Source organism: Hippocampus zosterae, chromosome 18 (genome assembly GCF_025434085.1).
Source record: "Hippocampus zosterae strain Florida chromosome 18, ASM2543408v3, whole genome shotgun sequence".
Taxonomy (NCBI): Eukaryota; Metazoa; Chordata; class Actinopteri; order Syngnathiformes; family Syngnathidae; genus Hippocampus; species Hippocampus zosterae.
This window is the reverse complement of record NC_067468.1, coordinates 15,550,637-15,574,815: the sequence shown is the minus strand read 5'-3', so window position 1 is coordinate 15,574,815 and position 24,179 is coordinate 15,550,637. Positions and strand designations below refer to the sequence as shown.

General features: G+C 47.7%; 3 protein-coding genes and 1 long non-coding RNA gene across 9 annotated transcripts in view; 2 read left to right on the top strand and 2 right to left on the bottom strand.

Moving 5' to 3' along the window:
• Positions 1 to 18: 18 nt before the first annotated feature.
• On the bottom strand, positions 19 to 7,359 carry LOC127591203 (MAM domain-containing protein 2-like). The gene is made up of 15 exons (XM_052051099.1): positions 7,159 to 7,359; positions 6,929 to 7,039; positions 5,656 to 5,927; positions 5,464 to 5,548; positions 4,990 to 5,133; positions 3,236 to 3,513; positions 3,009 to 3,102; positions 2,699 to 2,845; positions 1,997 to 2,116; positions 1,769 to 1,911; positions 1,371 to 1,467; positions 1,035 to 1,190; positions 695 to 948; positions 477 to 561; positions 19 to 286 (listed from the first exon to the last, which is right to left on the bottom strand). Exons 1-15 carry the CDS (start codon positions 7,187 to 7,189, stop codon positions 246 to 248), a joined length of 2,058 nt encoding a protein of 685 aa, XP_051907059.1. The 5' UTR covers positions 7,190 to 7,359; the 3' UTR covers positions 19 to 245.
• On the top strand, positions 5,799 to 7,038 carry LOC127591242 (uncharacterized). Its single transcript, XR_007959838.1, has 2 exons — positions 5,799 to 5,949; positions 6,675 to 7,038. It is a non-coding gene; the product is annotated as an uncharacterized LOC127591242 (long non-coding RNA).
• Positions 7,360 to 9,115: 1,756 nt separating the features above from the next.
• LOC127591191 (amyloid-beta A4 precursor protein-binding family A member 1-like) lies at positions 9,116 to 20,920 on the top strand. 2 transcript variants are annotated; one of them, XM_052051081.1, is made up of 13 exons: positions 9,116 to 9,332; positions 11,454 to 13,244; positions 13,337 to 13,585; positions 13,678 to 13,717; positions 14,814 to 14,959; positions 15,081 to 15,113; positions 15,567 to 15,653; positions 15,789 to 15,980; positions 16,213 to 16,392; positions 16,654 to 16,866; positions 16,946 to 17,065; positions 19,670 to 19,810; positions 19,934 to 20,920. In XM_052051081.1, the coding sequence occupies exons 1-13, from the start codon at positions 9,288 to 9,290 to the stop codon at positions 20,003 to 20,005; spliced, it is 3,309 nt and encodes a 1,102-aa protein (XP_051907041.1). In that variant the 5' UTR covers positions 9,116 to 9,287; the 3' UTR covers positions 20,006 to 20,920. The 2 variants fall into 2 exon arrangements, with proteins under 2 accessions (XP_051907041.1, XP_051907042.1); XM_052051082.1 differs by lacking the exon at positions 9,116 to 9,332 and adding an exon at positions 9,345 to 9,437.
• Positions 20,611 to 24,179, bottom strand: part of tjp2a (tight junction protein 2a (zona occludens 2)) — a 20,777-nt gene continuing 17,208 nt past the window's right edge. For 3 of the 5 annotated variants that reach the window (XM_052051072.1, XM_052051074.1, XM_052051073.1), the window contains 6 exons: positions 23,414 to 23,638; positions 23,215 to 23,319; positions 22,807 to 23,013; positions 22,326 to 22,403; positions 22,101 to 22,186; positions 20,611 to 21,994 (listed from right to left, as the gene is read on the bottom strand). In XM_052051072.1, the coding sequence (XP_051907032.1) occupies positions 21,835 to 21,994; positions 22,101 to 22,186; positions 22,326 to 22,403; positions 22,807 to 23,013; positions 23,215 to 23,319; positions 23,414 to 23,638 (861 nt within the window). In that variant the 3' untranslated portion in view covers positions 20,611 to 21,834. Of the gene's footprint in view, positions 21,995 to 22,100; positions 22,187 to 22,325; positions 22,404 to 22,591; positions 22,607 to 22,791; positions 23,014 to 23,214; positions 23,320 to 23,413; positions 23,639 to 24,179 lie in introns of all 5 variants that reach the window. The other 2 variants (XM_052051070.1, XM_052051071.1) reach the window with 2 other exon arrangements.

Below are 24,179 nucleotides of genomic sequence, written 5' to 3'. Positions count from 1 at the left end.
GGAGAGAAACCTCCAAACGGCACACCCCTTATCTTTATTTGAGCAACCAGCATTAATCTAATGCATATAAATGTCAAGAAAAAAACACAGCACTCTGTTCTTACAGAGTGTAAAGTACAAAGAAGATCTGCGTAAATGGGGGTAGGCGGTCGAAAAAGCCTCGAGAGTCCGCTAAAGTGTGGCCCAAAAACAAAAAAACAAAAACAAAAACAGGACGCATGTTTTGTTTATACTGTTGCTGACCTCTACTCGATCTCATTGGACGTCGCCACGGGGGCCTTGGTCTCTGTTGCAGCAAAGCAGACAGAACCCGTTAGGACACTGGACTGGATGTTACTTCCTGTATTCATTTGGAGACTTAATAGAATTCCGACATCATATTTAGCAAAGTTCAGCCTAAAAACGTTTGTGTAAAAAAAAAAAAAAGCTATATATTTTCCTTGCAGCACGCATCGTCCTCAGTTCCCAAACGTTACCTGGACAAGGGCCAGCCTCCAATCCGATGTCATCAATGGCGATGTCACTCCTGACGGATGAACCTCGGGTTGCTTCAAACACAATCTACGACGGCACACAAATTGGGTGAGTCACCAGCGCCTTAATCTCAACTTTGCTGCAACAATTTGCAGATTCATTCCGTTTGAATTGTGGATTTTTTCCAGGGGGCCGTCTGTCAAATGTTTTGCCGCCTTGCCTGATGTTGGCTGTGGCTTTGGTATTCCACCGTGGCCCTCAGCCAGGCGATGCTCTGCTCGCCGTTTCGTTGCCACAAGAAAATGTCCCCCCCGTCTTTTTGGAGGTGAACACTGAGCCGGCCTGTGCTCGAGCCGTACATGTGGTAGTAAAATCGCAGACACTGAGGTCCCCTCGAGCCCCTCAGCGGGCGTGACAGCAGGCGAGCGGTCTGGCCGGGCAGCATGGGAGATGCTTCCATGTACAGATAGTAACCTGCGAGAGAGCAGTCAGTCATGTACTCGAAACGGGGGGGGTGGCGGGGATTTAGGAATTTAGACTTGTGGTCTTATTACTCTCACCGAGTCCGCTCGTGTGGTCTCCTCTGGGTCCGGTGTACGAGGTTGGGGTGGGTCCTCTCCTCCGCTCCCAGTCAGCGGCATCGTTCCGCTTGTCCTGAGTGTAACCACAAAGGCCCGCCGCAAAGTCACAGCATCCCGGGAGGGGGGAGGAAATTCCTGCAGGAAGAAAACGTCACAATTCAGATCAACTTGCCTGACTGTTGGCGTTTGCTTTTTTTTTTTTTTTTTTTTGCATTGCTGCCCGCATCCCATCAAAAGTCGGAGTTACGCAACAGTACATCCTCCCACTCTTTGGCTGGTTAAAAAAAAAAAAAAAGCCCCCGGAATAAATGTTACCTGTCGCCAACTCGCAGTCTCCCAGACTCATGGTGATGTCATCAAGAGCAACAGAGCCGCAGTCCAACAGACTTCTGCATGTGCTGACAAAAACGACCTGAACAGCAAAAGGCACATTTTGAGCCTCCTCGCTTGTTCTTGACTTTGCGGGAGGAGTCACGTTAGAACATTTATCAAACAATAAATCATCAATACGCATGTGTTCAATGCGACGGGAGCCTTTGATATTTTGACATCTGGATGAACAAATGCTTCCAATTCCAAACGACGAGTGATGGAACGTCTTTCTCTCATGACAGATGCCTACGAAGAAGTCACCGTGTCTCAAGTCACGATTCCCTGCGCCGTGCCAACCGGCTTACCGCATTGCAAACAACATTTGCACTTTCTCTCCCGACCTTGGCAGGCTGCGACGTCTGGAAGGTGACATCGGCCGCCATCCAGATCCCTCTGGACTTCTCTCCCGAAGTCCAGATCTTCTCCCGGCCATCATGGCCCTGCTGCAGATACACGGCGAGGGCCTGCTCCGTCTGGTTGAATCCTGCAGTTTTTCACCATCGGCGGTGAGTCATTTTGAATACACGCGCGATTGGAGACGCCAAAAAAGTCGACCGAATGTGGCTCACCCCTCAAAGAGAAGAAAAATCGGAGGCAGTATTTCATATTTGCAGCCAGTGTCGGGCTGACTAAGCGACTCATGTAACTGGACTGCGTGCTCAGCTGCGAGTGAGCCAACAAGAAAGTCCCTGAAAGAAAACACACAGCCAATATTTGTTGTTTGATGGGAACCTTCATTCATTCATTCATTCATCTTCCGAGCCGCTTGATCCTCACTAGGGTCGCGGGGGAGTGCTGGAGCCTATCCCAGCTGTCTTCGGGCAGTAGGCGGGGGACACCCTGAATCGGTTGCCAGCCAATCGCAGGGCACACAGAAACGAACAACCATCCACGCTCACATTCACACCTAGGGACAATTTAGAGTGTTCAATCAGCCTGCCACGCATATTTTTGGAATGTGGGAGGAAACCGGAGCACCCGGAGAAAACCCACGCAGGCCCGGGGAGAACATGCAAACTCCACACAAGGAGGCCGGAGCAGGAATCGAACCCCGTACCTCTGCACTGTGAAGCCCACGTGCTAACCACTGGACTACCGGGCCGCCTGATGGGAACCTTTTTTTTTTTTAATTTTCATTTAAAAACGCCAACACCCGCTTTTTAAAAAAAGGGAACGTTATCGTGTTGTAACTGGGAGAAAAATCATACGCTGAATAGCGACACGATGGAAAGGTGAGACCAGTCACAAATGTCGGCGTTTACTCGGCCTACCCGCTCCGGATGTGTGGTCGCCGTTCCGAAAAATATTGGGTTTGACGGACACTCTCCTCCACGATGATCCGGTGCTCTGGTCCTGCGTGTATTGGCACAAATCGGACTCAAAGTCACAGTTGGCGATGGAGGCATCAAAAGTCGGCTCTGCGTAGGAACAAAAAAAAAAAAGATCAAATATTAAGACGTTAAAGGAACATGAATTTAAAGATTGCTAACTAGTTATGCAAGAAAGGTTCAGGGAGAGCATTTGATCCAAATCGCCCCGTGGTGAGTCATTCAAATGCGGCGTTGCAATTTCGTGGTTGACCTGTGTCGGCGCTGCAGAACTCGGGCGAAAAGGAAATGTCATCAACTGCAACGTGACCGCTTCTTGGGCTGTTGAAGGCCGCCTCGAAAATGACCTGAAGGGGGCCACTCACGCACAAACATGGCAAAATAAGATACAAAATAATATGGATGAAAGGCAAACCCCCAACTGGTCGCCAATCAATCACAAAGCCCAATTTGAGATTGGTCAAGAAAAATCCTTCTGACCTGCAAAGAGTACGGCGCTTTCAGGTCCACCTGCACGGGTGTCCACTCTCCGTACGTCCCACTCCAGTCAGCGGAGGTCTCTGGCTCCGCCCTCCATAGCTCCTGGTACTGACCCAATCGATCGCGGGTGTAAACGGAGAAGAGGTTCCCACCTCGGTCGCTGCGCTGATAGTGAAACGTCAGGCAGCCAGACGTGGGCACCGTGGTCATGGGAGACAGCAGTTTGGCCACTTCTTTGAAGGTTTTGGCGTAGATGGAGTCCACGTACATAAAGTGACCTAAGAAGCCGGTCGCACACATCAATCGCTCAAGATTTGAACGCTTTCGAATTAAGAAATGGTTATCGACTGCAATCGCGGATGTGTAAAATGTTTGCTTTGTACTCTAAGTTGATCCAGATCTTCCTAGACCCTCTCCCTAGCTACTTCGTCCAGCTCTCCCCGGGGGATCCCGAGTCGTTCCCAGGCAAGCTGGGTGACATAGTCTCTCCAGCGTGTCCTGGGTCTTCCTCGGGGTCTCCTCCCGGTGGGACATGCCCGGAACGCCTCACCAGGGAGGCGTTCAGGAGGCATCCGAATCAGATGCCCAAGCCACCTCATCTGGCTCCTCTCGATGTGGAGGGAATGTGATCAGTAAATGAAAAAGATGTTGACTTTTGCTGATTTTTAACATAGTTCATTTTAGCAACAGGATGACGTCAAGCGACACTTTCAGAATGATTTTGATGTGCGCTAAAGTGATTAGCCGTCCACATTACTGGTGCCGTTTGCGAGTACGTTCCGTTTCCACTCAGTGAATACTTGACTGTCTCATTCGCCCCTGCGATTGGCCGGCGACCAATCCGGGGTGCTGTCCGTCTTTTAGCTGCTAATTGTGTTCTTCCAGGGCAGATTGAAACGCTGTTGAGCTACATATTGCAGCTGTGTAATGAATCGCTACTATGTTGTTGTGTGGATTTTCATCATTGCCACTGGAAGAAGAACGTGGAATCTAAAAAAAAAAAAAAGCCCACTCCAGACAGTAAAAGCGAGAGCTGAGTTTTCCGACGCCGTGGCCAACGTTGCTCATTGGTGCTCCATCAAGTTTTCCATAGTAATAACTTTGGGTCTCGCCGAAGAACGAAAAACCGGGACCGCTCGCCTTAGTACAGTTCAATCTTAAAAGCATGACAGTCGCAGAGTGTTGATTCCAAATCCGCCTCGGCTGTGTATAAAAAGAAAATCATTCAAACGCTCCCGTTGCCAAAATACTAACAAACTCTCGGAAAGTCGGGATGAAGAAAAAGAAACAAAATAACGGCACATTTTTCTATGTCTAAAAAAAATAAAATAAAAAATAAAAAATAAATTAAAAAAAAAAAAAACAGGGGCGACCCGGTAGTCCAGTGGTTAGCACGTCGGCTTCACAGTGCAGAGGTACCGGGTTCGATTCCAGCTCCGGCCTCCCTGTGTGGAGTTTGCATGTTCTCCTGCGTGGGTTTTCTCCGGGTGCTCCGGTTTCCTCCCACATTCCAAAAACATGCGTGGCAGGCTGATTGAACACTCTAAATTGTCCCTAGGTGTGAGTGTGAGTGCGAATGGTTGTTCATCTCTGTGTGCCCTGCGATTGGCTGGCAACCGATTCAGGGTGTCCCCCGCCTACTGCCCGAAGACGGCTGGGATAGGCTCCAGCACCCCCCGCGACCCTAGTGAGGATCAAGCGGTTCGGAAGATGAATGATGAAAATAAAAAAAAAAAACACAATTTCTCACCCACCTGTCCGGTTGTCGTGCGTGTGATCGTCTGGCAGGTTGTTGTGAAGCAGCTGGCCCCCGCCGCCGCCGCCACCCACAAACCAGTTGACATTGGCGTTCCACTGGTTATTATACCCGCACAGGTGAGACTCTTCAAAGTCGCAATCTACGTGCGCCAGAATGAGACGGAAGTGGATATTAGGAAGTGTGTCTTTCTACGCTAATCTTTTCCCAGCGCTACGCTGCGGGACCCGGTGAACCGCGTTCAAGTCTCGTATGTTTTCCCACCAGGGAAAACAGTGTCAATGAGCACCAGCTGAGCGCTGAGCGGAACCATATGGAGAAGACGACATGACACCCGTCATACAGATTAGGCTGAAAATGGCGAAGGCGAGTAAGTGCGCCGGGCGGGTCGGAATGCGCAACATGAAGCCTCCAATCCAGTTTGGATTGATGAACTCAATACATGTGTGAGTGAAGGAGTGACATCACCCACCCAGGCAGTATCCGGGACTGATGTGGATCTGAAAAATGGCGACGCTGCTCCCAGACGTCCGCCCGGGTATTCCTTCGATAACGATCTAATAGACAACACATGTCAAGTCCCCCGTCAACGTGACGTGCCGCCAGGTGTCGCCGCCGTACAAAAGCACGACGGCGCAGATGGCGGCTTCACTTGATATTTTACCCGAGCCGTCTCGGTGCTGTTGGGCAGGTCCACGCTTGCGATGACCCAGCTTTCCGACGGCATTTGGCTGCTCCACAGCGGCCTGTCAAAGCTCCGCCCCTCGGTGCGCTGCGAGACATGCAGGCTTCCCGTGCCGCTGATCTGGTAGACCAACCTCAAGCAGGTCCACTCATTCTGTTCCAGAATCGGACTCAATAGGACGCCCGTGGTATCCGCGCTCGTCTCTGAGTCGCCGTCGTCATTCAGAGCGGCATCCACGGCGATGAAATGGCCTGCGACGGAGGAGAAAAGAAGGTGAATGTGGAGAAATGTTGGACATTTTAGGGCTGGAACATCTTCCCCAAAACGTGGGACGACGCGGCCATTTTTTTACCACCATGTAGGTGGAATTATTTCTCATTCGTCCTTCGTGTGCAGCTTCAGCTTTTTGACACTTCAATGGTTTCGGTTGCCATACTTTATGCTTGATGATGCGCCACACATTTTGGTTGGGAGACGGGTCTGGACTGCAGGCAGGCCAGTCTAGTACCCGCATTCTTTTACTAGCGAAGACACGCTCTTGTAACACGTGCAGAATGCGCTTCGGCATTGGCCCGGGTGGGGGGGGGGGGGGGGGGGGGCATAAAATCCACAATTTCCAAAAACAATTTGAAAGGTGGACTCGTCAGACCACAGAACACTTTTGCACTTTGCATCAGTCCATTTTAGATGAGCTCGGGCCCAGAGAAGTCCAGTTTTGTGGTCTAGTTTGAAGTTGCGCCGTCGGACGTTGCGCCCAACTCTGGCCAAAGTTGTCAAATCTTCATGCCATCGCATCAAGAAAAACAATTTGCATGCTTACTATTCACTTCTTACTGGACTGACTGAGAATATGAGCGAGATCAACAATAAGTATATCGCTTCCGTTGCACAGTAAATGACGCCGTCCTCATTCATCGTCGAGCTTTGATCACTTGAAATAAACAGAGATGTCACCATTTGATTGCTCACAGCTCTCTTCTCTTGTGCGTCGACTGCAGAGCTGACCCGTTGAAAACGCCGAAATGTGCTCTTGCACACAGTCCAGATGTCTTAGGATGTTGGAGTCAATCGAGACCAGATGTGCTTCCTCTCACCAACATTAAAAGCGGGAGCCATCGCCATTGAAAAGGCATGCAATGAGTTGTATTTATTTATTTTTGGGGGTGGGTGGGTGGGGGGGGGGTCATTTGGAGTCATCTTCCAAGAATGAAAAATCAGAGTGCAGAGGAAACGTATAAAACAGCCCAATTACCGTCGGTGTGGAGGATCCAGCTGCTAAAGTCTGCATCTGACATGTAACCGCAGGTGTCGGCGTCAAAGTTGCAGGAGCCGGGCAACAACTGCTTGCGCGCTTGGACGGCGACTGGAGGGGGAGACGGGAGCAAAGTGGGAAAACGGTGGACGGCAAGTATGAATCACAGAAATTGGCATTAAAAAAAACCTCATGCACGAGCAATGGCACCATCATTGAAAAGTACTCACCAGCAAGAACCAAAAGGTAGAGTGCAAGCATCGCAATCTTCTGCGGGTTGACTTTCTGATAAGAAAAACTAAATCAATTCCAAAAAACGAAAGAAGAAAAACGTATCCTTTTGGGCAGTCTGTGTCGTCCGAGTGTCTCTCCAGCTCACAGAGTGGCAGCGCACTGTTGGCTGTCCTGAATGTGAAAGTGGGTGTGTGAAGCCGAGTGGAGAGGAAGAAGGGGAGGGGGGGGGGGGGCGAGGGTGCTGGGGGTGGAGAGACACAGAGAGAGAGAGCGAGAGAGAATGGATGGATGGAAACAAATGATGAAGGACGCTAGGGGAAGGTTGTGAGGATGGCAAGAAAAGCTTTCACAAAACAGCAAATTGCTTGTGTAACTTCCATTCCATTTAGGAAGAAGGAAAAAAAAATCCAGATTTTAATGACCACAAGCTAGTTTGGTGCTTTTGTTGCCTCTGGAGGGAAAAAAAAAACTGTTCTGCTGCCGGCAATGGCATCCATCTGTCCATTTGCGATGGCGCTTGTGCTGGCGGGCGGGATGATTCTGGAAACGCTCACGGAGCTGATTTGGGATTTTGGTCATAAATGGACGTGAAGCAGACGAAAAGCCTTCCAATTCCATGACGCTTAAGAGCTGCTTTAGGTTAAATCACGTTTTAAGCCGCGATGGGCCTCGACTAAAAGAGAATATGCGACATGCAGCCATCTTCTCTCTCATCATGGTCGATCCGATTTGGATTCAGAGCCACTTTGTCTCCCCCCCCCCCCCCCCCCCCCCCACCCGTAAAATCGAAGGTCCTGCGTTATTAGTCCAATTTTAGTTGACGTACATTGTTTTTGCACATCCCAATTCTGAGATGCAACCGTTTTATTTTTGGAGCTCGCTGTGCTTACACTGCATCTGGATTGAACATTTAAAAAGGTGAAAAGCGTCAATAAGTAAAAGTGCAAATCATAAAAAAAAATTTAAAAAACGAAAAAAAAGAACCTCGTGCCCATGAATGTTTTTTGCTTGGAAAAAACAGGCAGCGGTTTGGCATCCGTTTCTGTCCTCGTACGTGATTTCCCACCCTCATTTAATTATCACGACACCAATTTGAATTCCAATTTCCAAAAGATGCGGGCGATGACTCATCCACCAATCGTCTCCAAAAGATCTGACAGTTCCTTTTTGGCCAACGTGATTCATTCCTTGCTGCTTCATAAAAGACAAAATGACTCACACTCATCATTTCAAAGGAAATTGCAGCAAGTAGTAGGTTAAGTGTACCCAAAGAGTAACATTTATCTTTTTTTCTTTTTTTTAAATTCTTCTTAAACTGAAAAAGAGTGAACTGGATTCACCTTTAACTTGCCTTGACAAGCGCAAAGCCAGAAAATAACTTTAAGACATGCAGGCTGTGTAATTTTCACGACACGAGAGCTTCGCGTTTGCATGATGACCCCGCCATGAAATGTTCAATGCGGGAGATTTACAACAGAGCTGCCATCGAGGCCCAATCCTTTCTGCGCCTCCGCCCTTTTCTCTGGAAACACACAGCCAGTCGGCCAAAGCCCCATTTCTCCAAACTAATGAAAACACCCACACGAGACTTATCACGTTACATCATTTTGATCAATACGATGCGCTGAACCTTCTTTGGCCTCATGTGCGAGCGAAATATGTTGATGCAAATTGACTTGGGGGGACTATTGGGAATACTGCGGCGCTAATTGATCTGCTCTCGTCTAGGATGTATGAAAACGGAGCAAATATTTTTATTTGTCAAATATTTGTGAGTGGTTGTGCCAGCAGCCATGCAGCAAGGCCAAGTCCTTTTGAGGGCGTGGCCTACATGTCAACTTCCACCATGACGATGATGATGATAATGATGACGTGGTCGACGATGACGATGACGACACAGCCATCCTCTGCTCTCACTCGCCCCGCCCCCTCCCCCCGGCGGCAATGAAGCATGTCAGCATCCGCAGCGCTTATAAAAGGCGCTTTGCGCATCCCTAATCCGCTGTGACGTCACAGGGAGGGGCTCCGCTCTCAGCCCTGGACGGACGAACCGAACCGAACCGAACCGCAGCGAGCTTGACGGAGCGAGCGAGCGGGCACCGGCTGGGAAGAGGCGGCGGCGGGGATGCAGACGGCCGCAGCCGGACCTCTCGTCAGCTGTGACACGCAGGTAACGCGATGACCGAGCGCCTTTTCTGTTACGAATGTTGATGCGGGGCCTTGTTTTTACGACACCTGCCCGGATGGAAGCGTCTGGAAAAGCGCATCGAGACAGGTGACGGATTGTTCTTCCCTTACATAATATTTGAATGCACCGTTTCACCGAGATGAATGATGCGTCGTGCGTCGGGGGGAACCATCCCCTCCTGTTATTTTTCAGCGCATCTCATGACACGACACTATTATGTTTGAGAGACGCTGTCTTGATTCTGTTTTTTTTTTATGGCCTCCTTCGTTCTCACCGTGCTGCCAAATAAATGGCTTTAGGTGAGCCCCCGCTCACGTCAGAGAATCCTCAAGGCAATGGCAAGGGATTCGAGCATTCGACAGGTTGACATCTTCCATTCTGTGTCTTTCGTGGATTTTGGAGCTATGGAGCTGCGATGGTGGAAATGCGGTGCACGAAACATGATTCTGCGTGCGTGTGTGTGTGTGTGCGTGCGTGAGAGAGAGTGTAGGACGAGTAATGATGCACTCAATTATTAAAAGGTAAAGATATGTATATGTATATGAAAATTCAGAATGTCAAGTTGGTCCTTCGCCTCACTTAAGGACTTCCAGATAGGCACTAATGAGGGGTGAGGCAACTTTGATGCTTGCCAGGACCCCACCCCGAGGATCAGACTGTAACCAGCTGCTGATGCAATCACAATCTGCAATCACAATCTGTATTTTTTTTTAAAAACTCTGTAAATGACCAAGCAGAGATATATTTTGCGCTCCCGTTAACTGTATAAGTACTGCATGTATCTTGGTAATTAAGTGAATTAAATAATAATTAAAAAATGGTAAGGTGTTTCCCATTTTGACCTTGGGATATATATATATATATATATATAAGTGTGTGTGTGTGTGTGTGTGTATACACATACACACACACATAGGTCTACTTAGTATAGTCCTTCTCGTCAGTCATGGATGAGTTTTAATTTGCTGTATGCTCACTCATGTGGATATCTTTATCTTTTCCTTTTAATAATTGAGTGCATCATTCCTCATCCTACCCTCTCTCTCACACACACTCACAGACACACACACACACGCAGAGTCATGTTTCGTGTACCGCATCCCCAGTATTAGGGACATTCGTCGTCATCTTCAGGCAGAGCGTCATTGTCGGGCAAAGGGCTCGACTTCCTCGGTGAGCATTCAGTTTTTTTAATTCAGTTTTTCAACGCAATTCTATATACACACACACACATACATATGAAAGCCGACTTGTGTCTCCAAATGTAAATACGATCCTGTTATCGACACAGTGTGTATTAGCTAACTCCAGGTCCTTCCTATGCCCAAATAGCACGTGCGCCGTTGTCGCTGGGTGTTTGTCAGGAGCGGATTAGCGAGTTAATGGGTAAGCAAATCCCCAACCCTGCGGCTTTCACTGCGCCCCTGACAGATGGAAGTCTAGCACTCTGTTCAAGGCCCCGCAGATGTACCGCCGCTCAGCTGGGCCATCTGCGGCCGGGCCAAGTCCGCCTTGATGAGCGTCTCTCCAAGGTGCCTGGCGTCTTCCCGCGCAAACTCGGTGCAGAGAGGATCATCCGGCAGCTTCTGGGTGCAACCTGCCAGTTGGGGTTTGCGGTCAGATTAGAAGATGTCAACTTTGGGGACTTGATTAACCTTCGGCCCGGGTTCATGGTGTTAGCGAGTCTGCACATTTTGTCCTTTTCTGTAATCCGGAAAATTCTCAGCAAAATAGGCAGCACAGGCTACCACAGGAAAGAATCGATGGATACCCTGATAGCCTCATCATATTTAATCAGCATCACAACTGGCCCTGGAACTCCCAGGACACTTATTAGTCAGATCAGCGGCCTGCCCATCGCCCCGTGTCAGTTCTTATCCGGCATCAGCAAAATATCCCTTTTTTTGTCTTCCCACCCTGACTCCTTTTTGACCTTTGGTCTCCTTTCGTTCTGCCAGCTGCTCAGTGGATGCGTGAAAGTGGATGAAAATGCACCCGCCACCCAAAACCAGTCCCGGGGGATTTATTTTTCTCGATATTAGTCGGGCATGATTGATATGATATGTCATTTGTTGATATTGTCTTTGGTCTCTGTGTCCGAAGGGTTTCCACGTAGGTGAAAGGACTATGTTTAAAGAATTGGAGTCAAATTACCCCAGTAAAATGAGCCACATATACCCACAAGAGGGCGGTGGGGACGCGGTGGAGGAAAGCCCCGGTGCCGCCGCTTCGCAGAGGGCGAGGCAGAATAATGGGTCAGTGCCCGGAGAACCTCCTGTACGTCGACCCCGGAGGCCATGTCAGATGCTCAGTCAAGATGGAGAGTTGAATCCAGATCATCATCATCACCACCATCTTCAACCTCCTTATCATCACCACCCACCTGCAGGCCGTGGTGGTCCACAACGGCAACGCCGGCGTCCGCCATCCGTTCAAGGCCAAAGTCAGACCCATTTTTCTGGCCCGAATGCAGAGGATGTTCTCTCTCGCGAAAGTCAAAACACGGAACCCCGTCCTGTCCAGCAGCTTCGGCCCGCTGTCACGCGTTACCGCCGTTGCGGCGACCCGAATCCGAGGCTCAAAGGTCAAAGACAGAAGCCACTGATCAAGGAAATGCAGGAATCCTCATCGGTTTCAGACGACCGAGAAAGTCAGACGGAAATGACAGTGCAGCAAAACACGACAGATGGTCTTTCAAAGGAGCAATCCCAGGACAGAGGATCTCACCACCAGACTCCTGTTGCTGTGGTCATCCCAACTCACCTCTCACCTGGACCACTACGTCTTGACTTCAAACCGGACCTCCAAGAAAGTTCTGCGGTCTGTGGGAAAGAAGTTCAGGAGAATGAGGAAGTAGGACCTGCGGAGAATGGCGCAGATCAGCACGACCTACAGGTAGTTCAAGATGGAAGAGAGCAATGTGTCGACAAGGCGGTGGAAAATCAGGAGGACGAGATGGATGGGGAAGTTCTCGATGTTGAAGCTCAGGGGAGTGAAATCACCGATCTCTGCTCAGACACAGAAAGCGCCGCCTCACTTAGTAATGACGGACCTCCGCCGCTCCAGTCCCCAACTCCGCCATCATCTCCTGATGCGCCGCTTTTCCCGCAGCTGGACCACTTCGCCGAGGAAGCCAGCATGAGCCCTTTGCCCGACAATGACGCTCTGCCTGAAGATGACGACGAATGCTCCGAATCGGCCCTGGAATACTACCCCAAAACCTATGCAGACTTTTATACAGAGTCCCACCAAAAGTCTTACGTGGAGCCGATTGAAAATTCAGAGACAAAATCCCATCCCAAATCTTTTCCCGAACCCCTAAAGACCTCCTATTCCGAAGCACGCCGAGAACCTCGCATGCAATCTCGTCAGAAGTCCGAGCCATACGAGGCCCAGCAGGGGTCCCACCGCGAGCCATTTACCAGCCATAGACAGGAGAATGTCCAAAAATCCTCCCCTACCAAGGGCTCCCATCATGCACCAAGGCGGGGCAAAGACCGAGGTTCCCGTCCCTCCCAAGTGGACAGCTCTGTCGGCTGCCGGCTGCACCACTATGACGGTCAATCTGACGGAGAGGGGGGCAGTGCGACACAAAGCCCCATTCAGAAAAGCTCGAGGCAAGCAGATACACAGACGAAACATCCATCGTCTTCGCTGGGCAGCACGACAGAGACCAAAGATGAGGTTGGCGTCTCGGCCGAAGAAGGTACAAAGGTCCCGGGAGACGCCATCAGCCTAGTAATAAAAGACATTTGGGAGGCCATTGAGGAGGTTAAGACCAAGACCATACGGTCCCCCTACACACCTGACCAGCCCGTGGAACCCATTTGGGTAATGAGACAAGAAATTAGCCCGACAGAGGAAGTCGACCCACTGCAGATGATGCCGGGCCATGTAAGTTCTACAACAAATTTGCTTTGTCATTTACCGAGGCCTTTGATTCATTTCGTTTCCTTCCTCATTGTCCTCCTTCGTCCGTCACCCAGTCAGTGTCCAGGTCTCCATCCCAACATGCCTCAGTGTCAGATCAGGAGTCTGGCAGTCCGTTGAATGTCAAGTCCTCCGGAGCAAGCCACTCCCAACAATATCGCGAGCATCAGCCCCAAGGCCGCCAGTCGCATCAGAGAGAAAGCGTGCAGCCTAATCAACCACAGCAACAGCAACATCACCAACAGAATGAGCAGCATCTAGCTCAGCAGCCACGACAACAGGTTCAGCAGCCGCCTGGACAAGAGGTGACATCGGTAAATCATCCAAAGATGAAAAAGTCCTCACGTGTGAAATATTTCAGTTCATGACATAAGATTGTTGTGCTTTTTTTGTATAGATTCGCAGATCTCTTCCTCAATTTCCCACATTTGTGGATGGTGAGTAGAGTATGAATGAATCAAATTAACAACATTTAAAGGTTGAAAGTCCATTATTTAAGTTGATCTCCGATTGCCTATGTCACATGGGCGGCCGATGACATCATCCGCAAGGGGAGGTCTTGCAGTTTACAACTGCACTTTGCATTTTTTCCGGCTAAAAACGCCTTACTATACATGGTCGTTTTTTTTTTGGCTAAAAACGCCTTACTATACATGGTCGTTTTTTTTTTTGGCTAAAAACGCCTTACTATACATGGTCGTTTTGTTTGGGCTAAAAACGCCTTACTATCCATGGTTGTTTTTTTCAGCTAAAAACGCCTTACTATACATGGTCGTTTTTTTTTGGCTAAAAACGCCTTACTATACATGGTCGTTTTTTTTTTTGGCTAAAAACGCCTTACTATACATGGTCGTTTTTTGGGGCTAAAAACGCCTTACTATACATGGTTGTTTTGTTCGGCAAAAAACGCCTTACTATACATGGTCGTTTTTTTCGGCTAAAAACGGCTTACTATACATGGTCGTTTTGTTTGGGCTAAAAACGCCTTACTATCCATGGTTGTTTTTTTCAGCTAAAAACGCCTTACTATACATGGTCGTTTTTTTTTTTGGCTAAAAACGCCTTACTATACATGGTCGTTTTTTTGGGCTAAAAACGCCTTACTATACATGGTTGTTTTGTTCGGCAAAAAACGCCTTACTATACATGGTCGTTTTTTTCGGCTAAAAACGGCTTACTATACATGGTCGTTTTTTCGGCTAAAAACGCCTTACTAAACATGGTCGTTTTTTCGGCTAAAAACGCCTTATTATACGTGTCTAATGTCAAGCATGACATTGGCGCTCCGACCACCCACAACGGCGTGCAATGCCGCAATCGTCCCGTTATGGCCAATTCCACCTATGCAACGTTTAGGAAAATACCAAAAGAAAGAAAACTTCCCTCACGGGCACAAATCGACTAGGCCTTGCGCTAGACTTGTGCTGGGCACAAAATTACGGCCCGTTTGGTCAAATGCCCCGTTGCTTTTCTCCATTTAGTTTCAAGTATGAATGCATTTTTGTGCCTAATGAGTACATTTCACATGCGTAGTCCCGGGACCATGTGACCCTGATGACCTTATTGACGGCATCATCTTTGCCGCAACTTACTTGGGATGCACTCACCTGCTCTCAGAGAGGACACCCACAAAGAGCGCCCGCATGCAACAGGCACAAGAAGCCATGAACAGAGTGCGGGTAAGGAGGACACTGAATGGCTGTGATGATTCGTTTGTGGAGCTTTTGCGGCAGCGCGCCCCTGCCTCTTTGAAAAAAATGTTACTATCGATTCATGAGTTACGCTTTTGTCTCTCTGCAGGCAGCTCAGAAGCAGGTAAAGGACAAGAAGAAAGTAGGTTGTCTCTCATTTCTTCATTTTTTTGGGGTGTCGGGGGATTGATTTGAATTTAAGTCTTGGTTGGAGCTCACATGTGACTCAACCAATCAGAAGTCGCACGGCCATGTTTTGATCCGCAACCCAGAAAAGGATTGACTCTATTCTCGGGCTACATCATTCCCAATCTTTAAATAGGCATATTTTCACCTAATATGACCCAATTTCCTCAATCCATACATCACTTGGAAAGCATTTTCAGTTGCATTGGCCTTTCAGAAAATGTATATGTGTCACCTTCTTAAATTTGACTCAAGTGATCGATCTCTCTCTCTCTCTGTTTGGTGCTGTAGGGTCACATTGAGCTAATTCTGATTTGACAGTTTCCGCTTCATTTTAACTGAATACTCCCCCGCCCCCTCCCATTTTTTCTTTTTTAATCTGTTCTTGTCAATGTTGGCATTTCTGTAGAGTCCTGACAGTGAGACTCCATGTACTGCCGAAGTGGATCTTTTCATGTCCACGCAAAGAATCAAAGTCCTCAATGCAGATACTCAGGTAGAGCTACTGTACGCACCGTAGCCTTGAAAAGCAAACGTGATGATGCATTTGTGTCGCACTTTAAAAGTGCCTGCCCAGAAGGAGCAAAACGTGTGACCATAGTACTCTGCAACCCTTTTCCTGGACCATCAGGAGTCTTTAATGGATTTGCCGTTGAGGACCATCTCCTACATTGCCGACATTGGCAACATGGTGGTCCTGATGGCCCGAGGCAAGATGGTCCGGTCCCGCGGCGTGCTGGAAAACTTGGAGTACGCAGCTGAGCATACCAATGGTGACCGACGGCTCTACAGGATGATCTGTCACGTCTTTGAGTCTGAAGATGTGAGTCATCGCTTGGCTATTTCAATCTCAGCTTTTTCAAGCTGGGATTGTGTTAAAAACAATAGACCGTTGAGACCGCACCGGAAATAAAACAAAGTATAAGAATACTGTAGGTATGAGAAAAATAGCAATGCACCCGTTTCACGTACTACTTATATTGATCGGCATGACTGGACTGTTTTTTTTTTAAATTTTTGTTCTCAAGATGAACATGTCTTCATCTCTTCCTCAGGCCCAGCTTATTGCTCAGTCCATCGGACAGTCATTCAGTGTGGCCTATCAGGAGTTCCTCAGGGCCAATGGCATCGACCCCGAGGATCTGAGTCAGAGGGAGTACAGTGACCTACTCAACACTCAGGACATGTACAATGATGACCTCATCCACTTCTCCAAGTCTGAGAACTGTAGAGACGTAAGTGAACCAGCAGGTGGCAGGCGAGTGCTGTTGACACCATACTGTGCTGGGTTCCTTGAACGTTTTCAGATCAGATTTAGCATTACAATCACAGGAATAAATGAAACATGAGCCAAAAAGCTTTTGTACCTGTCCATTCCCTTTCAGCGGAAAAGCAGCGGTGTTGAAATAGATGAGAGAGATACAATAAAACGATTTGAAGAAAACGAAAAACACTTACATCCTAATGAGATTAAAGGTCAGATTTCTTGCCCTCAGGTTTACATTGAGAAGCAGAAGGGGGAGATCCTGGGGGTGGTGATTGTGGAATCTGGCTGGGGGTCCATCCTCCCGACCGTCATCATCGCCAATATGATGCACGCAGGCCCTGCAGAGAAGTCCGGTCGGCTTAACATTGGTGACCAGATCATGACTGTCAACGGTACCAGCCTGGTGGGTTTACCTCTCAGCACCTGCCAGAGCATCATCAAGGTAAGTTGGCCAACTGAGGTTTCTCGGCTCTTCAAAAGTTGTCTTTTCTATTGACGAATCTAATTCAATCTTCCTTCAGGGGCTGAAATCTCAGTGCAGGATCAAGATGAACGTTGTTCGGTGTCCGCCCGTTACCATGGTCCTCATTCGCAGGCCGGACCTCAGATATCAACTGGGTTTTAGTGTCCAGAATGGCATTGTGAGTATTTCGCCAGAGAGAGTAAACAATTGTTTTCTTGGGGAACCAGAATATTCGGTATCATATTATTCATCTTCAAGGTATAGCCGGGAGACGCCATACCATACATGGTCGTTTTTTTCGGCAAAAAACGCCTTACTATACATGGTCGTTTTTTTCAGCTAAAAACGCCTTACTATACATGGTCGTTTTTTTGGGCTAAAAACGCCTTACTATACATGGTGGGTTTTTTTCGGCTAAAAACGCCTTACTATACATGGTGGGTTTTTTTCGGCTAAAAACGCCTTACTATACATGGTCGTTTTTTTCGGCAAAAAACGCCTTACTATACATGGTCGTTTTTTTCGGCTAAAAACGCCTTACTATACATGGTCGTTTTTTTCGGCTAAAAACGCCTTACTATACATGGTCGTTTTTTGGGCTAAAAACGCCTTACTATACATGGTCGTTTTTTTCGGCTAAAAACGCCTTACTATACATGGTCGTTTTGTTCGGCAAAAAACGGCTTACTATACATGGTCGTTTTTTTCGGCTAAAAACGCCTTACTATACATGGTTGTTTTGTTCGGCAAAAAACGCCTTAGTATACATGGTTGTTTTGTTCGGCAAAAAACGCCTTACTATACATGGTTGTTTTTTTTTCGGCAAAAAACGCCTTACTATACGTGGTCGTTTTTTTCGGCAAAAAACGCCTTACTATACATGGTCGTTTTTTTCGGCAAAAAACGGCTTACTATACATGGTCGTTTTTTTCGGCTAAAAACGGCGTACTATACATGGTCGTTTTTTTTCGGCAAAAAACGCCTTACTATACATGGTCGTTTTTTTCGGCTAAAAAAGCCTTACTACATGGTCGTTTTTTGGGGGGGGGCTGAATACAGCTTACGATACATGGTCGTTTTTTTCGGCAAAAAACGCCTTACTATACATGGTCGTTTTTTTTCGGCAAAAAACGCCTTACTATACATGGTCGTTTTTTTCGGCAAAAAACGGCTTACTATACATGGTCGTTTTTTTCGGCTAAAAACGGCGTACTATACATGGTCGTTTTTTTTCGGCAAAAAACGCCTTACTATACATAGTTGTTTTGTTCGGCAAAAAACGCCTTACTATACATGGTCGTTTATTTTTCGGCTAAAAACGCCTTACTATACATGGTTGTTTTGTTCGGGCTAAAAACGCCTTACTATACATGGTCGTGTTTTCAGCAAAAAACGGCTTACTATACATGGTCGTTTTTTTCGGCTAAAAACGCCTTACTATACATGGTTGTTTTGTTCGGCAAAAAACGCCTTAGTATACATGGTTGTTTTGTTCGGCAAAAAACGCCTTACTATACATGGTTGTTTTTTTTTCGGCAAAAAACGCCTTACTATACGTGGTTGTTTTGTTCGGCAAAAAACGCCTTACTATACATGGTTGTTTTGTTCGGCAAAAAACGCCTTAGTATACATGGTTGTTTTGTTCGGCAAAAAACGCCTTACTATACATGGTTGTTTTTTTTTCGGCAAAAAACGCCTTACTATACGTGGTCGTTTTTTTCGGCAAAAAACGCCTTACTATACATGGTCGTTTTTTTCGGCAAAAAACGGCTTATTATACATGGTCGTTTTTTTCGGCTAAAAACGGCGTACTATACATGGTCGTTTTTTTTCGGCAAAAAACGCCTTACTATACATGGTCGTTTTTTTCGGCTAAAAACGGCTTACTATACATGGACGTTTTTTTCGGCTAAAAACGGCGTACTATACATGGTCGTTTTTTTCGGCAAAAAACGCCTTACTATACATGGTCGTTTTTTTCGGCTAAAAACGCCTTACTATACATGGTCGTTTTTTTTCGGCTAAAAACGCCTTACTATACATGGTCATTTTTTTGGGCTAAAAACACCTTACTATACATGGTCGCTTTTTTCGGCTAAAAACGCCTTACTATACATGGTTGCTTTTTTCGGAAAAAAAACGGCTTACTATACATGGTCGTTTTTTTCGGCTAAAAACGGCTTACTATACATGGACGTTTTTTTCGGCTAAAAACGGCGTACTATACATGGTCGTTTTTTTCGGCAAAAAACGCCTTACTATACATGGTCGTTTCTTTTTCGGCTAAAAACGCCTTACTATACATGGTCGTTATTTTCGGCAAAAAAAGCCTTACTACATGGTCGTTTTTTGGGGGGGGCTGAATACAGCTTACGATACATGGTCGTGTTTCGGGGGCAAGAAAAATGCCATACTCTCCATTGTCATTAAGTTTGGGCTAAAACATCTTTTCTACATGGCTGACTATCACTGGGAAGTTGAGAAGCCTATCGCAGCTTTAGGCCATTGGAACCAACGTATATGCTGTCACTGGACGGGGTTTGAACCCGCGCTGCCTGGACGGAAAGCCAGTGTGTATACCTCTACCCCACCAGTGACTCTGAGTTGCTTTGCACGATAGGCATATTTGATATGCACTTTGGAGGGTTTGCAGGGAAATGGTTTCTCGGCAAAAAACGCCTTCGTATACATGGTATTTTTTTTTCGTTTTTTTAACCGGGGGTCACCAATATTTTGGAGGTCGTTTCATGTAACCAAACATTGGTGTTGTGCTTGTGGGCAGATCTGTAGCCTAATGAGGGGCGGAATCGCAGAGAGGGGCGGCGTGCGCGTCGGCCATCGCATCATTGAAATCAACGGTCAGAGTGTCGTGGCGACACCTCATGAGAGGATTGTACAGATTCTGTCAAACGCCATGGGAGAGGTATGTTTATTATTCAATAATTATTTTTTTTTTGCACAAGTTCCATTCCAAAAAATTGGACATTTATATACATATATATATGTTTCGAGTTGGAGTTGAACGTGTTGGCCGTCTCGATTCCAGATCCACATGAAGACGATGCCTGCCGCCATGTACCGCCTGCTTACAGCACAGGAGCAACCCGTCTACATATGAACACACCTTCACACGCCGCTTCTCCTCCGTCTTCATCCGGCTTTCACTCCTTTAAATAGCTTTGCACCTCTTCGCAACCTGTTGGACATCACGCTAATTGCCTTAATCTGTACAGTGCCCAACAACATGGACATCAACAGCGTAACGCGTTTGTTTATTTAATATTCAGTTGAGCCAAGCGCTCCCGTGATGTGGTGCAGTATGTCGGACCAAAGATATAATCAACGGTCTTATTGTGCACATGTCGGGCGGCAAACAGAGTAAATGTTATTTTTGGTTGAATAGCTGTAATAGCTGAATGTACACTGCATAATGTTGGACCTCAATATAGTCAGGGCAAACCAAATGTTAAACAAGCATGTTCATTTTTGCGATATAAACTGAAGGCAAAAACACACACACATACATACACACACACAAAACCGGGGTTTGTATTTGATATCCAAGTGGATGCAGTCACTATTTTAAGATATCAATTCAGTCAGATTGACTCCATAAACTAGTATCTGGACTCAGATTCATGCTACTTGGGAGTATTAAAGACTCCTTTGACAGTGAACACAAACACTCCTCTCGTAACAAAAACCAAAACATTGTCATACATATTTAACGTAAACAAAATATTTATTTGAAATCCCCCAGTGTTGACAACAAAACTAAAAAAAAAACAAAAAGACATTTAAAAGAAACTAACAAGCCACCATGATTGTCTTCACCCCATCCCATCGATTGATTTGACTTGAGAGAATAAACTTCACATCAACATCATTTGTCCGAAGCTTGACGACAGAATATAAATGTTGTTCCCAGAAATCAGACCCAAATGTCACTTTGACTCAAGATGGTCAAATCTACATTCCAGCATACAGTACTTAATCCACTGGCACCAGAAAAAAAAAAAGCAAACTCCCCCCCCTGCCCCCCAAGAAAAATATTATTAAAGTTAAAAAAATATTTCAGTGTTTTTGTCATCTTTTGCAGCTTTTCACTTTGTGACCTACAAGCTATACATATTTATGGGACTCTTTCGTTGACAAAAGGGACACATGCTTCCACGGGAACCGAAGCAGATGTGAGAAAGGGAAATGATGTCAAACGACTCCGATTTTCTGAGTGCCGACCATTACGAGCTCCTGATGCTCAGTCCATTGTACGATGTATTGATTTTCAACCCTGCGTCGAAGACAAGGCACTTGAGCATGTGCTATTTTCCCCCAGTACGCAGTGTCCTCCAATGTCAAGGTGGGGAGCCGAACACAAGAAATCACACGACTGACCTTAGTGCGGAACTATGTGGACGAGCGCTGCTATTCAAGGGAACATAGAAACTTGACAAACAATAGCTCTGATTTGACAACATGCGACAATCAAATGACCTCATTTCTCTTTCATTTTGATTGCCATATAATACACTGTATAGATGTGTACAAAAAAAAAAAATACACACAAATAGAGAAAGGTCATCGGCTAGCTACACAAAGAAACAATTTCTCGTCCTAGCGGTGGCGTGTAGGTCACCAGTTCCAATTATTTTTTTCCAAATCAGGCGCTGGACTCTGACTTGAAGTAATTGCATGAGAGCAACGCTAAATACATAGAGAAAATAGTGATGAATAACTAAGGACAGAGGTGGGGGGTTGGGGGGTGTGCATGGGGTCACCTGGTTTGTCAACACACACTAATGTAAATGTGTCTGAGCTTGACATGCACTAGGAAGCGCAAAATGACGAGAGGTTTTGGCGGTGAAGCCGTGTCGCTCCAGCGCCTTCCCTCGGCCGGAAGACAAAAGCAGTGTTGGAATCTTGATGACAGCGGCTCCTTTTTGGGGACTACAACTCGGTGTCCTTGTATTTCTGGGGGTTGTAGTAGCCCCTTTTGGCGTGGTCTGCCAGCTGCCGGCGGTACTCGGCGTTGTCGCCTTCGTGGGCTCTGCTCTCAGAGTGCTGCTGCTGCCGAGGTGGCGTCTGCGGCTCTGGAATGGAGCTGGAACTGATCAAGGCACAAAACACGCTTCGCGGTCAGTCACGGAAGCTTCTTCGGCTTCATCGGCCAAATGGAGGCTTGCCGATTTCTGACAACGGAGCGGCGAGCTCACCCGATTGGCTGAGGACGGTTGAGATTGGGTTTGGGCAATTTGACCGGGATTGCATAGATGTCCGGGTGCTTCTGGGCAATTTCCAACTGCGGGGGGAGAGCAACAAGGCCCAGATATGTCAGAAGTACTTTAAGGAAGAGAAAAAAAAAAAAACTACGACTTTCTTCTGTATTAATCTTTTTTTTTCTTTTCAAAGTACAGTCGAAGTCTGTTCAGAAGACATACCCGAGCACTTTCTGCCTCCTGCAGTTCGAGGAGCCTCTGCGCTCGGGCCAGGTGGTCCATCTTCTCAAAGGCTTTAATCTAAAAAGGGAGAAAACAAAAGGTTCTCTTTTCATACCGCAACACACGTAACGCTCTCCGCGTGGAAAATCTCGCATGTCGATGGAACGTGATTTGAAACGAGGACGAGTGGAAATGAAAAGAAAAGACGACGCTCACGAATGCGGCGTTTTGAGAATTTGTGGGTGACAACACAGACATTCGGTTACCTGAACCCCCATTTGCTGGGTCACATAAGTCGCCAAGAAAGTGGAGCAGAAAACAGTGGGGGATAAAAAGACGTCAACATGAGCAACCAAGCGGCAAACCCAACGAGACAAAAAGCAAAAAGGGCTTCAACAAATTGGACATCTGCAGAATATTCATCAGGAAGCCGCCGGGTCTAAAAATAGATCGGACCTCAATCCACGTGAGTAATCCCAACCTTGCCCAGGAAGGATTTGTTCGCGGGGTCCTCCTCCTTCTCCGAGCTCTGCTCGTCCGACATCTGGCCGAGGCGGGCCACGGTGGGCTTCAGGGCCACTGGAGGGGGCGCCGGCTTGTTGGCAGCCACCGCGTCGCTGCTGCTGACGGTGCTGCTGGAGTGCGAGTCGTAGCCGTGCGATGAGTCGGTCCGAGTCGGAGCGCGCACCTGTGGCAGAACGCAGCCGGGGGGGGGAGATGATCGGAAAAACCGTCACGTTTTGCCCAGGTCGCTGGTGCACTCTCATGTGCGTTTTGGGGGGGGGGGGGGGGGGGGGGGCTCATTTCCTTTCACTGATGATGATGGCGGCCATTAATTCAATCACTGGATTTGGACTGTGAGAACGCGTGAACGGCACTGTGCTCTCACCTTTGGAGGTTCGGGGACAAAAGCAGGGGGGGGACTGGGCTCTCTATTTTGTCTCTCTCTGCTGCCTGAACTTCTCATACGATTCCGGGGTTCAGGGTGGGGCTTCTACACACACACACACAATCACAGACACGGTACAGGAGGGTTGACGGGGTTGCACTGTACACCGGCGACGGCTTGTCGGCGTGAGTCCACTCGCCTCGTCCGGCAGGACGGGTTCCGACGAGCGACCGATGGCCGACACGGGCTGGGGCTCGTCCATGGGCTCGTCCAGCTCATTGTCGGTGTAAGCCCCGCCCTCATCGGCCGTGTCGTCGTAGTCGCTGGTCAGGCGGCTGTCCATGCTCAAGTAGTCTGCGCTCATCGCCGACAAGTAGGACATTCGGTCGTCGTGGAGATCGAGATCCGCCTCCGAACCATCCAACTGTCAACGGGAAGCGAGGAACGGTACAGCGTCGGTCATTTGTGGTAGATTTCGGGGGATTTTCCTTCAAACGGGCCCTTTTGTGGCTCACGGGATGATTTGTGGCCCCCCGACTTGACTAATGTCATCAATATAATTAACTGATGGGGACTAGATATGCCATCACCCAGTCCGAGTCACATCTTTTTTTTAAAAACTTGCCGTTAAGAGAAAAGTTGGCAACGAGAACAGCCAATGAATGTTTTTGAGCACGGGAGCACCTTGGCAGGTCTTGAATGCACAAAGGAAGTTCATTCATTCATTCATTCATCTTCCGAACCGCTTGATCCTCACTAGGGTCGCGGGGGGCGCTGGAGCCCATCCCAGACGTCTCCGGGCAGTAGGCGGGGGACACCCTGAATCGGTTGCCAGCCAATCGCAGGGCACACAGAAACGAACAACCATCCACGCTCACACTCACACCCAGGGACAATTTAGAGCGTCCAATCAGCCTGCCACACGTGTTTTTGCAATGTGGGAGGAAAACGGAGCACCCGGAGAA